This window comes from Thamnophis sirtalis, unplaced genomic scaffold (genome assembly GCF_051295495.1).
Source record: "Thamnophis sirtalis isolate CommonGarterSnake01/CBP01778 unplaced genomic scaffold, rThaSir2_p1.2 scaffold_10, whole genome shotgun sequence".
Classification (NCBI taxonomy): Eukaryota; Metazoa; Chordata; class Lepidosauria; order Squamata; family Natricidae; genus Thamnophis; species Thamnophis sirtalis.
The window spans coordinates 51825162-51840114 of NW_028261390.1; the positions used below are offsets into that span (position 1 = coordinate 51825162).

Below are 14953 nucleotides of genomic sequence, written 5' to 3' on the forward strand. Positions count from 1 at the left end.
AAGGCCCCGGCTCATCACGTCTACCGCTTCATTGAGTTGGCACGGGGCGGACAGATACAATTGAGTATCGTCCGCATATTGATGGTATCTAATCCCGTGCCTGCGGATGATCTCTCCCAGCGGTTTCATGTAGATGTTGAATAGTAGGGGGGATAAGACCGAGCCCTGAGGCACCCCATAATTTAGGGGCCTAGGGGACGATCTCTGCCCCCCCACTAACACCGACTGTGACCTGTCCGAGAGGTAGGAGGAGAACCACCGTAGCACGGTGCCTCCCACTCCCACCTCCCGCAGTCGTCGCAGAAGGATACCATGGTCGATGGTATCGAAAGCCGCTGAGAGGTCAAGGAGGACCAGGATGGAGGAATGTCCTTCATCTCTGGCTCTCCAGAGATCATCCATCAATGCGACCAAAGCGGTTTCTGTGCTGTAACCGGGCCTGAAGCCTGACTGGAAGGGGTCTAGATAGTTTGCTTCTTCCAAGGACCGTTGGAACTGGAAGGCCACCACCTTCTCAACAACCTTCCCCAAGAAGGGAAGGTTGGAGACTGGACGATAGCTATTAAGAACAGCTGGATCCAAGGATGGTTTCTTCAGGAGGGGTCTCACCACCGCCGCTTTCAGTGTGGCGGGGAAGTTCCCCTCCCGAAGGGAGGCGGTTACAACCGCCTGGATCCAGCCTCGTGTCACCTCACTGCAGTTAGTAACCAGCCATGAGGGACACGGATCCAGGACACAGGTGGAGGTACTTACAGCTCTCATGGCCTTGTCCACATCCCCGGGGGTAACGTCCTGAAACTCAACCCAGAGCTGTTCTACTTGGTCCCCCTGCGCCTCGGCTGGAACTGCGAGGGTGGAGTCCAAGTCCGACCGAAACCGAGCAATTTTGTCCGCCAAGAATTGGGCATATTCTTCAGCTCTGTCCTGCAAGGGTTCCCCCGCCTCCCTTTTGTTCAATAGGGAGCGGGTTATCCTAAACAGGGCGGCTGGACGGGACTCAGCGGATGCTACCAGGGTGGCTATATGCGATCTTTTTGCTGCCCTAAGTGCCCTGGTGTATTCCCATAGCTAATTGTCTGCCTGTCTGCCCACCCATCCATCCATCCATCCATCCATCCATCCATCCATCCATCCATCCATCCATCCATCCATCCACACACATGAGTGATACAATGATAGTACTAGTCAGCAGAAGAAAATATCTGGCCTGGCCCTATTGTGGGGCTTTGGGTGAGACTGGAAGATGACTTGTCTTCACAATTGATCTGAGGGATAGATAGGCCAAAGTAGCTCAAAGTCACATATTGACCTCTGAGCCTGGATGGATATTTCAATGTGGGTTTATTTGGTTCAATGAATTGAGCATCTTATTACAATGGTTCTCAGTGATTTGACATTTGGGATTTTAGAGGGGATGAATGATGGGGCTGAGGAGCATTAAAGGCAAGTAAATAAAGACTGAGCAACCTGATTTAGGAGATCTCCAGGCTTTAATGCTGGAGTTGATCTGCTGAAGCACTAACTGTAGATTCCAGAAACAGATACTGAATTTCTAATTACCTGGCCCCATGGGCCTTTGAACTAAATTGCAACTTAAATTACTACCTTTACCTTAGCATAAAACTTTGTTCACTACTTATTTCCTGACTCTCAATACTCTACACACAAAAAAAATCCTTACCTCGCTTCTATTCCTTTACCTTTTGCACTAGTTTCAAAGGAGACAATACATTCTATGTACAGTTTGTTCCTATTTCCAACTGGGGTCTGACTGAGGCAGAGAATAGCTTCTATATGAATAGTAGAAAATGCTATTGAAAGTCATTTAAAATTATATCCATGGGGAAGGACATGTACCCTTAGGGTCAACTCACAGTAATGAAATGAATGAGCAGATATAGATAAAATGAGTCCTGATGTAATTTATTCTCCTTCAGAGGATATATCAAGGAACAAAACAGACAGAGACAGTTAGTATCCAAGCTTCCAGTATGGTTACCATGGTTTCTGTGTAGTGAGGAATAGGCTGCCATGCAATTATGTTTCTTCCAATGACAAATAAAAGGAACACAGGAAGTAGAATAATGCAGTCTTTATGTCTTCTGCCAGAATTGTGAGATACAAGACCAATGTGCATTTAGCTGTGAAATACCTTAACAATAGAGAGTGTAACCTGATGCAGTCTAAATCAACTGTCATACGTTTGGCTTATGGACTTTTATGTCTTTAGATTTGTTTTGCTCAGAAAAGACTCAATTGAAAATTATACTGCATGAACTCAATTCCCCCAGTTCGTTTTTATTCTGCTGAAATAACCCTCACTACATGGTTTGGAGTTCAGACATCCCATGCCATCATTTGTGAGTCCATTCTGTGTAATCTGCTCTAGTGTATTACTAATACAGATGGATTTGTTCCATGCTTCAATGATGTTTGAAGAAGCAACAAGAATAGCACAATTGCTAACATTTGACACACTAAATTTGCATTAAAACACAAGATAGGCATTACGATAGATTAAATTGGACTGGGAACCTCTTGGAGCAATGTACAAAGTTTTGTTTAAGATTAGTATTGTGGTCCAAATCTGTCAATTGGAAAAATAGGAAAATACAAATGGGAACCATTTCCTCTACATTTAAAAAAAGTTGTACTTTATGAAATTATATATTGTCAAATTGTAGATTATCAAATAAGCATCTGGTTTTGCATGTGATAGTGTCTCATGGGGGCTAAAATCTACAGGATCATGGATGCAGTATCATTATAGAAATCCCACCCCTTTTGTTTGTACATTTGGTGGCACATAACAGAGGAGGTGGGGATGAACTGCAATGCTGCACCCACAATATTGCAGACTTTGACATCCTTCAACACACACATACACAGTGATGTGCAGTCAGGGGAGGCAGGGGAGGCAGAAAAAGGAAAAAGTCTGAGCTAGTTGCTGCCAGAGTCACAGTGGATGACTCTGCTTAGTGCTTAACTGTTTAAAAAAGCCTCTAAAAAACGCCCTCTACAGGAGGAGGCACGAGAACCCCGTGCCTCGTCTAGTCTGACTTTATGATTACTCGAGCAGAGTTAAGCAAGGTTTAAAAGCCAAAAAATTCCTGAGGTAGGTGAGGCACGTGGTTCTCCTGCCTCCTCCTGTAGAGGGTGTTTTTTTAGAGGCTTTTTTAAACAGTTAAGCAGAGTCATCCATGGCAACTCTGGCAGCAACTAGCCCAGCCTGACCTCCGCTCTTGCCTTTTTCCTTTTACATTTTTACATTTTCATGATGGCAGGCAAGAGCAGAGTTGAAATCCTCTGTGAAACAGCTGTAAAAGAAAAGGTACGTGTATGTGTGGGTCGGAGGGAGGGGGAGGAATTCAAATTTAATCCTTCTGGTGCAACTTTGTGTGTGTGTGTGTGTGTTTGTTGTTTGTTTGAGATGAGTGAAGAGAGGAAGGGGATAGGAGAGGCAGGGAGGGCAGCCCGCCAGCTCAGGCAGGCAAAGGAGACTTTCTTCCGCCTGCCCCTGTGTCCACGGCAGCCCGCTAGCTCAGGCGGGCAAAAGTCACTTTCTTTCGCCTGACTCTGTGTCCGCAGCAGCCCGCCAACAGAAGGTTCCTTCCTTCTTTTTGTCTCTCTCTAACTTTATCTATCTATCTATCTATCTATCTATCTATCTATCTATCTATCTATCTATCTATCTATCTATCTATCTATCTATCTATCTTTCTCTTTCTTTCTTTCTTTCTTTCTTTCTTTCTTTCTTTCTTTCTTTCTTTCTTTCTTTCTCTTTCTTTCTTTCTTTCTTTCTTCTTTCTTTCTTTCTTTCTTCTTTCTTTCTTCTTTCTTTCTTTCCTTCCTTCCTTCCTTCCCTCCTTTCATATCTCTCTCCCACTTTCTTTTTCTTTCTTTTTTCTTTCTTCATTTCTTTTTCTGTTTCTCTCTCTCTCTGTGTGTGTGTGTGTCTGTCTGTCTCTCACTCTCTGTGTGGCTCTTTGTCTCTATCTCCCTCCCTACCTCTTTTTCTCTCTCTGTCATACTCTCTGTGTTTGTGTCTGTCTGTCTGTCTGTCTGTCTCTGTGTCTGTCTGTTTCTCACTCACTGTCTATCTCTCTCTCTCTCTCTCTCTGTGTGTCTGTGTCTGTCTCTCTCCCTCTCTTTCTCTGTCTATAACCCGTCGTCCTGGATCAGGCTGAGCTGCCTGTCCTTCTTCAACACCTTCCAGGGGTGCACGTTGATCGTAAAATCCATCGGGTCATCCAAAGTAGTGGGGTTCAGAATGATCTTTGCTGAATGTATGCAAACACTCAAGTCTGCTGCTCGCTGCTCCTCAACTAGTTGCAAAGTTCTCTCCGGAGATTATGGCGGGCAGAGGCAGTGCTCGCCTATAGAGCTTTGGCGAAGGGGATTTTTTCTGCGGGACGGAGCCTGGGCAGCTGGGAAGTAGAAGGCGAGGCTTTCAAACTAGTCTGGTTCTGCTTGAAAAGGTTGCTGTGGCGGAGCAAAGGGTGCCCTGGCTAAGGAATTTCCTCCTTCAGTCAGTCTCTGAATTTTATATCCTTTTTTTTCTACAGAAGGGAAAGTTTTTTTTGACTGTACAGCTCAACATGATTAAGGTGATTCTGCTCCTCCGTGGAGCTTTTGCGCGTCTTGCTCACGGGCACGGACTGCCGTCTTTTCTCTGATAGCCACCTGGTTAAAAAGGAGGAGGAGTCTCTGCTGGTCCGGAGCCCATCTGGGAAGACAAGGAATGTGAGGGGGATCCCTCCCCCTGCAGATGGGCTCTGGACTTGGTTTAGCCTCCCTTGGTGTCGCAGCAGCCCCAAGCGTGCAGATCTCAGCATTTTTCGCATCGGGGCATGCTGCAAGAGGGAGTGAGTGAAGATCTTTTCTGGCTGGCGCAAAGGACTTCCCCGGACTTGCTTGCTGAGCACGGGGCAACGGGCCCGCATCTCCACAACCAGCAATCCAGGAAAGGTCTTCACTCACTCCCTCTTGCAGCACGTGCTGATGCAAAAACCACCAAGATTGGAGTGCTTGGGCTTGCTGCTGCGATGTCCAGGGAGGCTAAACCAAGTTGCATGGCTTCCTGGATAGCCAATAACCTTCGCACTCTTCTCCGCGCTCTCCTCAGCTCCTTGTGACTGCAACAGACATGAAGTGGCGGGGGCTGACAGGCTGGAAACCCAAGCCCCATTAGCCCCAAAAGCCGCTGCGCCAGCAAATGGCTTACTTACCTCCTCAGCAGGCAGCAATAGGCAGCAGGAGCGAGCGGATGAGTGGTGGATGGGCGGGACCCGGGGGTGAGGAAGCGAGGGGGCGTTCCACCAGTGGAATCGGTTCTAACTGGCACACTAGATTTGTGGAACCTCTTCTAATGAACTGGTTAGAACTGGCAGGAACCCACCCCTGGATCAGATATGCATAAGGATATTTGGTATGTTGAATCATACCAAAAATCTATCTAGTCTTTTATCCAATGACCTACTAGATCCTTATAGGGAGATCACAACACCTCCCCCCAAAATGGTGAGAAGGAAGAGATAAATAAGTTCTTTCTAATATTCCAATTAAACACATATCTTCCAGTGACCACTTTAGTGATTTTTTTTTAAAAGAGTAGAAAAAAGCCATCTCTAAGAAGTTTATAGCATCAGCATATTGCCCCCAATAATCTAGGTCCTCATTTTACTGACCTTAGAAGGGTGGAGGGTTGAGTCAACTTTGAGCTGGTGAGAATCAAACTGCCAAATTGCAGGCAGCCAGCAGCTGGCAGACAGAAGAAGTAGCCTGCATTAATGCATTCTAACCACTGCACCATCATGGCCATCATCATAGAAAAGAAGTGTATACCATAAGTGCTTACCTTGAATGATATTTCATACTGTTCTCCTCCCCAGATTTCTAATCCAGGGTCATAGCCACCAAGATCCCAAAACCACTGTCGGTTAATAGCAAAGAGGCCTCCAGCCATAACAGGAGATCTAAGAAAGAAACACAAGAGACTTCAGGTGATGGATATTATCAAGGCATGAGAGAAAACCATGTTAATCCATCATAGATACTGATACTTGCTATTTTTACAATATTACATGTGTATATGGAGGTTTTTATCCTCCATATGAATTGTATTTCATCTTGCATAATTCCCAGATAGCTGCTAGCTAGGAATCCAGAGAATATACATATCTGGAAGATATCCACAAGGAGAACCCTATTGCAGATTATACAGTATGTACAATATTCTTAGAATCTTTTTCAATTCAGTACTTTAATATCAATATGTTTGCTACTAGGTGATAAGGTATTTAGATGGTTGTTCAGTTGCCACCATGAAATCTCATAACAGATGAGATTATGGTTTAGGTTGAGCCATGATGCCATACATACACATGACCATGAAGATCGCATTATCTGTAACAGAGTTACATAGTTTAGCTTCTGTAAGCATTACAGTATTACAATCAGATATGGCTGGTTCAAATGCTAGGTACAGTTTTCAAGAAGGTACACTGAGGATATTGCAAAGGTGTTTCTTTTTTTGGCCCTGCATAGATCCCCTGCAATAAAGAAAAAGCTATAACAAAGTCTTGAAAGGGGTAGAAAAATAAGGCATTAAATAAATGAAAGACAGCAATGTCTGGCCCCTCTTAATCCCAATAATTTCTAAGAAAGGATGATTGCACTATACTGTGAATGAGAGATAGTTTTATATAGTGATTTGGGTGATGGAGATAATTGGAAAGACTCAACCTCCTTTACAGATTTGTTCTGATAGAAATTGTAGGAAGGAATGTTGGATATGCCACTTTTAACTCCTAGAAGAAAACCTAGGACATGAAATTTAGATGCAACTACTTCATGATAGTAATCTTAACACGGAGGTATGCTTTCTCTATTGTGGACAGCCTTAGCATACAGTATGTACATTAGTACATCTTTTCTCACTTAGTTTCAATTTGCACATGCCAAGACAAGAAAAAAAATGATAGAATATTTTAGTTAATGCATTTAATTCCAAAAGCTGGGATAGCTATATCTTGTAATTTTCAGCTTATCAAATAAGTTATATATTTAAATGCTATTTCATAGCTTTTACTTCTCACCCCTAGGCAATATTCATATTTATTGAACCCATAGACAAATATTTTAGAATAAAATCAGCCTATGAACCATTTTATTTTAAGATTTTTTATTTATTTTATTTATTTTAAGATCTTATGTACTCCATCAGAACACTATGCAGTAAAGACAAGAGTTATAATTTTAACTTTACAGTATGATATGGGACATTCACTATCAATTAGGCAACATATCTTGCAAGTTTGTGTATGCAAAGAAATTTTTTCAAAGAGACCACTACTCATACTACCCTTGAAGAAAAGGTGGGACATAAAACTAATTACCTAACTATCTAACTATCAACTAGAGGAATAAATAAATACTGCTACAGCAAAAACATATTTTCTAAAAATGACCCCATTGGTCTATGATTCAGTGACTACATAATTCAGAACAAAGATTCGTTGAAATTATTCCTTTTTTTTTTTGAAAGAAATTAAAATCAATATATAAAAATATATAAACTATGGGAAGATTCATTCAATCAAAGTAGAAACAATATTTGCATGCCAACAAATACACAGATTTGATAGAGTTCTATAGAATACGGAATAATTGATCTTAGTTTTGAGTGACTGCCCTCTCTTTTCATTTATATTACACATGCAATGACAGATTCATTTTTGGGGATTCATTAAAATATAGAAAATTGGATTGGATATGACATTTTAACATGAACTAGCTTTGGACTTCGAGGTAGTGGAATCAAAGAATAAGAACGTGATTTATCACATTTTTCCTATTTCAGAACTGTCATTTTATTTATTTTTTATATATACTTCTGCTGCCAGAAAGTTTATATATATATATATATATATATGAATGATTTCTTGGTACAGAAAACTGCAACAGGCATATCTATAAATGTTTAAAATAAAATTTGACATGTAGATAGATATATGTATATATTAGAATAGTACTGGTCAAACTTTCTTCTGTTCATTCCAAACCAGTTTATAGGTGGACTGTAAATACATCTCGTTGATCCAGCGTTGAAACTCATTAAGTCACAAAAGAATGATAGAAGAAGCTAAAGGCTATATTTGAATATTCATTGTGCCATGTTAAACCGCCAGTAAACTAAGATTGACATTCAAGAATTACTAAACATCCTCTGGGGTGTCAAAAAAGAATTTGTTGTTGACTTAATTGTATCTTGAGATCAAAGACACATATTTAACGTTGTCTGAAACACCAGCATATTAATTTGTTAAAACAAGATACTCCAAATTTATAGCAAGTTACAGATGTCTACCTTTAAAATATTCTTTAAGTGAGTATAAAAAATAAACGATTGTATATATTTGAGCTAAATGTTAGAGGATTTAGCTGAAGCATATTCTGAGCTCTGTCTGACACTTTCCAGAATGGAATGGCAAACTCTTCAGACCTAGGGAAATAGCACTGTGTGTTTCCTGGCTCAAAACAGAAGGAAAATGAAATTCAGCATGATAATTCAACATGCTACAGGATCTTTGAAATGTAAGGAAAATGAAATTCACACCATAATTCAAAAAAGGATCTTCAAAAATTGAGATCAGTAGCCACATTACATTGCTGAGGGTGAAATTTGGTCATCCAAAATAATAACAAATCTTATTAAATTTGGAAAGCTACTGAGCCAAAATACTGTTAGATAGAATATACTGGCTGTTTTAGTTTTTTATAGTTTATGCAAAGGGATGTCTATTTAAGCAACAAATAAGCAATAGACAATAGCCAGGGAACAAAATGGCTCAGTGATTAAAGGTGCTAGGCTTGTCAGTTGAAAATCTGACAGTCCAGGTTCAAGACCCAACTGTCACGTGACAGGATAAACCATTACTTACCCCATTTCCTGCCCACCCACAGTTCAAAAGGATGCAAATGTGTGTAGATAAATAGGTACCATTTCAATGGGAAAGTACTAGCACTCCATGCGCCTCAATATATAGTCTTGCTGGCCACATGATCACAGAAATTGGCTCAGTCAATCTCATTGTACACATGTTGTACTCTGACAATAAAGGTTGAAATTGAATTGAAAGTGCCTTTAGACAATGTTAGCTCACTCAGCTAAGAAACAGAGATGAGCACTGCCCCTAAAGATGGACACAACTGGACAGGGGAAACCTTTATCATTAGATAACAGACAAAGAATACCAGCACATTTTCCATCTTGTTTTGAAGGATGATGGACTTTATGCTTCTAGACATTTTATTAGTTATTTCTAATGTAGCATTTGTGTAATATAAACCATCATGCACAATTTTCATGCAATTCTGCTTCCTTTTTTGTGTGATTATGTTACCTTATACTTTAAACGCAGAGAGAGGAAGGATATGTATGTAGCCATCCTAAATATGGAATTTTTAAAATTATTTGTAGTATTTATCACATTTACAGAATTTATTATTCTGGCATGTTCTTTTTTATTAATGCATAAAATAAATGGCATCAAACTAGAATGAAAACTGATACTTTAAACTAAGTGAAGATATTTGTTTTGCAATAAATTATATAAATACTAACAGAACTTGGTTGACTAGAGATGATGAGGATGATTTTTAAAGTAGAAGGCCTGGTCAAGCATACCAAGTTTCCAAAGCTGAGTTTAATGGTCAGATTAAGTCAGTGGTGGGTTTCAAATTTTTTTAGAACCTCTTCTGTAGGTGTGGCCTGCTTTGTGGGAGTGGCTTGCTGGCCATGTGACCGAGTGGGAGTGGCTTGGCAATCATGTGACTGGGTGAGCATGGCCAACTTGTACAATGTGGTGAAACTCACTTAACAACGCTCTTGCTTAGCAACCAAAATGTTGGCTCAGAAACTCTGGCATTTGAAGCATGCAAGTCTTAAAGCTGTCAAGTTACAAGACCCTTGCACCCCTAACTCTCTAGAAAAAAAACCCAGGAGTGTTCAAACTTGGCAGCTTTAAGACTTGTGGACTTCAACTCCCAGAATTCCTCCTTCAGTCATGTTGGCTCAGGAACTCTGGCATTGAAGTGTGCAAGTCTTAAAGTTGTCAAATTACAAGACCCTTGCACCCCTAATCCTTTAGAAAAAAAAACCACCAGGGGTTTTCAAACCTGACAGCTTTAAGACTTGTGGACTTCAATTCCCATAATTCCTCCTCTCGCTCTTCATCTTGATGATGTGCGGACAGGCGGGGGGAGGGAGCTGGAACCGGTTCTAAACGGCACTGTAGATTTGTAGAACTTCTTCTATAGAAGAAGTTAGAACTGGCAGGAACCCACCTCTGGATTAAGTGCAATGCTCACTTGTTACCTAAGATGGGTAAATTATGTGAACCCGTATAGTTCTAGATTCATATTCCATGGTGAAGTTCAGAGAATACATGGCCCTGATCTCCTTTTATACTCTTTTGGGTAAGTTATGCAAAACATCATGAAATGTTATTTGAAGTCATCTGAGCTGCATGGAATCTATTGGAAATAGCCACAATTATTAGAAGAATATATTCCACAAATGCTTATGTCTATGCAAAGCATGTTAGATTAGGACAGGTGAAATTTAGTTTAAAATTCTTACTCAGCCACTGAGTTTGCCTTGTGATCTTGGGTCAATAAATATCTCTAAATCTAATATACCTTGCAGAATTGTCCCTGTGAGGATAAAACAGCAGAGGAAATGGAATAATTATATAAGTCACATCCAAATCCTCAGAGGGATAATGAAATAAATAAATTGCCAACTGTACAAACACATTGTGTTGTTGTAGGCTTTCAGAAGCACAGTCTTATTTCTCTTCTGTATTAAAAATCTAATTAGAATATGGGAAAGGTCAGATCTCTATTTCTATTGTTCTTGAGCAAACTGAAAAAGTAGGCAAGAATGATACCACAGCATTAGAAGTGTAAGGTTTTGCTAATCTTAGTTTTAAAAAGGAACAAACAAGACTTTCAAGCTAACAAGCAAGCCTGTGAGTAAATTTATTTCCATCACACCAGTACAAGTCCTACCGACACAAATAAAAGCAGAGCTATGTTATTTTAGCTAGAGCAAAATAACAACTCCACCTCTTAACTTGCAAACCTAGCAAAGACGATAACGCCGTGGATTCCACTTTAAGACAATGAAATTAGAATAGAAAGACTGCATTTCAAAAGGATTAATATCCAATTAGAAAAATATTATCTCTCACTGAAGGAAGGAAATGAATATTTCAAATGTCTAGCTGGATGGCCCAGGGGTTTTGTTATGCTTTGTTTAGGATTACAAGTGGTTGATTAGAATTTTATGAGCAATGCTTCAGCAAGCCAAAGCCTTTCCTGAGCATGCTTTCCTGAAAGTAAATCAATACACAGGTATCTTTTCCACTCATATGAATTTATTTTAAAGGTAATGAAAGTAAGCCTACGGTTTTAGATGTAGACCAGGGCTGTCAAATGTGTCATGCGCTGGCCATGCCCATGACCAGTTTAGCGAAGAGGGAAAAAGTCATGATACGTCAGGTGACGTCACTATGACAACATGAGTTACACTCCTGATGTAGATACTCATACACACACCAAATTTAGCCAAGGATAGTGAGCCTTCTGTCTATGAAAATATTTCTATTTTTTAAATTATATTCAGTCATACAAAGGAAGTCATGCTGAATTAATCACAAAGTAAAAATGTATCTCTCTCTTAAAAATGGAATTCAGAACAGGAAAAAAGCTTGTTCTCTCTCTCTCTCTCTTTATCTATCTATCCATCTATCCATCTATGCGTCTATCCGTCTATCCGTCCGTCCGTCCATCCATCCATCCATCCATCCATCCATCCATCCATCCATCCATCCATCCATCCATCTATTCTAAGATTAAATATAGTAGAAAATTACTGAATATCTTTGATTCGCCAAATTACTTTTAAACTATAATAATAAAAAAAATCATGAATAACAAGTAATATAAATCACATTAAAATTGTGAAATTAAAAATTGTAATAACATATTTTTTAAATAAGGAAGATAGATTACTATTAACATACAAGAAAAAAAAAGATTAAAGTGAATGAAAAATATGAGTTCAATCACTAGAATATTATTTCAATCTACTTGCTTACAAATTCTATACTTCCTTCCCCATCATAATTTGGCTGTTGATTGAAACCAGTTTCTTAGAAAATATTTTTGATTTCTGTTTGAATCCTTCCATTTATTTCATTTTTGTTCTTTTCAGCAAAGTGTTAGAGGAGGTAGCCGTAATAGTAATAAAGCAATCTTCAGCCAAAAACAGATTTTATTCTTTCTTTCTCTTAGATGCATCTGATTGCAATAGACAAAAAGTCAAAATATTTTTTTCTTTTCCTCCATGAGAGGATTAAATATGTTCCATGGCCCACTTTCTTAGTGAGCCAGAACTTGATTGCCTTTCCTATGGGCTGTCTCAAACCTGCACATACTGACATTGATTCAAGCTGACAAGGGCCTAATACTTTGCTAAGTGGATGAGACATACCATTAATGATACAGCCTGTGATCTGCCATGCAGCAGAGAGCAGGTGAATATTGTTCCTTTGATCAGGGATGCAGCAGGTCACTCGTTTCCCACTTAGTTGCACTAGTTCAGCTGGGGATGGGCAGAAAGGCTGGTGACTTAAAGATAAATACTCATATTTAATGTAGGCTGAAGTCTCTAGGGATTAATACAACTGTCAAAATCCATTATGGAGTACCAGGGAAGAAGTGCAAAGCTCCTGCTGTTCTGGGTCATAGTAAAACAAAGTCAAGCCAACCCACAGAAATATTGCAATTAGGCTGTAGGAAAGGCAGCAATCAGTATGAAATGAGAGGGCTGCTAGTGGCCCAAAGTAATTTGGCTTCCTGAAATGTGCTTCTACTTCCATTCCTCCTATTTTATTAACATTCCATAATACACCCTGCTGGCTTTCACAGAAGGTAAGCACTTAGCTGTAATGAAATTCGATTCCTTTTCCCTTCTGCACCAGAGGCACAGCATTTTCTTGTAAAAGCCACGAAAGCAGTTTTTAAAAATGGAATTGACAGAACAACATTGGAATCTATTCCTGTGCAAGAGAAGAACAGAACTGAAAGCTGATGAAGTTGAGCACTTTATTGTCCCAATATTGTTTGTCCCATTTGTCTGGAACGGTATAGGATTTCCTGCCTAGGCAGTGGGTTGGACTACAAGACCTCCAAGGTCCCTTCCAACTCTGCTGTTGTATTGTATTGTTTTTAATTTGAAGTGTGGTGAAGAGGGGCAGGCAATGCTCTTGATACCAAAGGAAATGGGCCATCAGTTTTATCACCCTACAAAGAGAGATTGTTTTCCCATTTATACTAAATAAAAAATAAAAAAGGGTCTCAGTGTGATAATGAATAATGAAATGAAAGCCATCTTTCTACACTTACACAGGCTCATTTGGCTGGATGTAGAAATATGTGGAAACAAGCCTTCTAACAGTGTGTGTAAGAGAGATTATAAGAAAGAAAGGGAGGGTCAGAGAAGAAATGTTTGGAACACTAGCAGGTCAACATCACTAAATAATAAACACCTGTATTTTGAGACAGCATTACTGTAAACAAAATTTATCCAAATATTTAGTATGCAGTGGAAAAACAGCTTAAGTATTGGACTTTTCAGTCACAACATACAGCCCTAACAACACACTTCATTATGTTCTTTGAAAGCTGACATTTCCAGAGTAAGGATGGTACCATAAAGCTGTTTCCTTACCCAAATATTGACTGTTTTTGCATTGATGGATTCATTGGAATTTTGAAAACATATGGTGGGTATCCTTGAAATTTTCCTGTTGTGACACCTTGCACATTCATAAATGGATACTATGGGTACATAACTAAATAAAGCACCATAGGATTAGCTGTTGCAGGATACTTTCTATTATCCTTGATTTTATAATTTCACTTGTGCCTGGTACTACTTTCAGAAAAGGCACTGAGCTGTAGTCACCTACTATTTTTAGTTTTTTACTTTAAAAAGCTTTAAGGAGTCTTAAAATAAGTTTCTGAAATAAAGATTGTGTTGGAAACTGGCTTTTGGGTTTGCAGCAATTTAGGGACACCACAAGATTTAGGTATATCTGTTCCAATAGTTTCATTCAGAGCCTGACTTGCTCCATAGTTGCTTGACTGGTCCTTTCCTCAGTTATAGCAATTAGACTTATATACCACTTCATAGGGCTTTCAGCCCTCTCTAAGCGGTTTACAGAGTCAGCATATTGCCCCCAACAACAATCCAGGTCCTCATTTTACCCACCTCGGAAGGATGGAAGGCTGAGTCAACCCTGAGCCGGTGAGATTTGAACAGCCGAACTGCAGAACTGCAGTCAGCTGAAGTAGCCTGCAGTGCTGCATTTAACCACTGCGCCACCTCGGCTTCTTTGTGTCATAGTGGCACAAGAAGTGGCTGTTGTTACTTAGAACTACTCACTTCTCCTCTTTTTTTCCTGGTGCCAAAGGGGAAGAAGATTTATCAGTTACTGGCAGGTATGATGCTGGTAGTTTTTTGTTTTTCTTATTAAAGCTCTATGACAGATCAAATGGGAAAGAGTAATGTTGGATAATGAAACTCTGTACAAATAAAAACAATTTAAAGTGTTATTAAAATAAAGAGTTGAAGGGATGAAGTGATGATTTTCCAAATTTTGTTTCTGGTCATGGGATCCATTTTTTATAGTGCAATTGACCAAGTTGTGGGCAGTTGGCAGAGGATACAAGCAGGGGTGGGTTCCTGTACCTGTTCACTGTGCATGCACTTTGTGTGTGCACTACGCGCATGCACTACTCGCTTCACTTGCTCATTTGTGCACCAGCTGCGCATTGCTCGAGCATGCAGTTGATTGAAAATTGTTGTGTGCATGCACAGAAA

At 39.8% G+C, this 14953-nt stretch overlaps 1 protein-coding gene across 4 annotated transcripts in view; it reads right to left on the minus strand.

The window, feature by feature from the left end:
* The window catches only part of GALNTL6 (polypeptide N-acetylgalactosaminyltransferase like 6), a 576396-nt gene that overhangs the window by 87715 nt on the left and 473728 nt on the right, over positions 1-14953 (minus strand). For all 4 annotated transcript variants that reach the window (XM_014068575.2, XM_087724585.1, XM_087724584.1 and 1 more), the window contains one exon: positions 5858-5975. In XM_014068575.2, coding sequence (XP_013924050.2) covers positions 5858-5975 — 118 coding nt within the window. The remainder of the gene's footprint in view (positions 1-5857; positions 5976-14953) is intronic.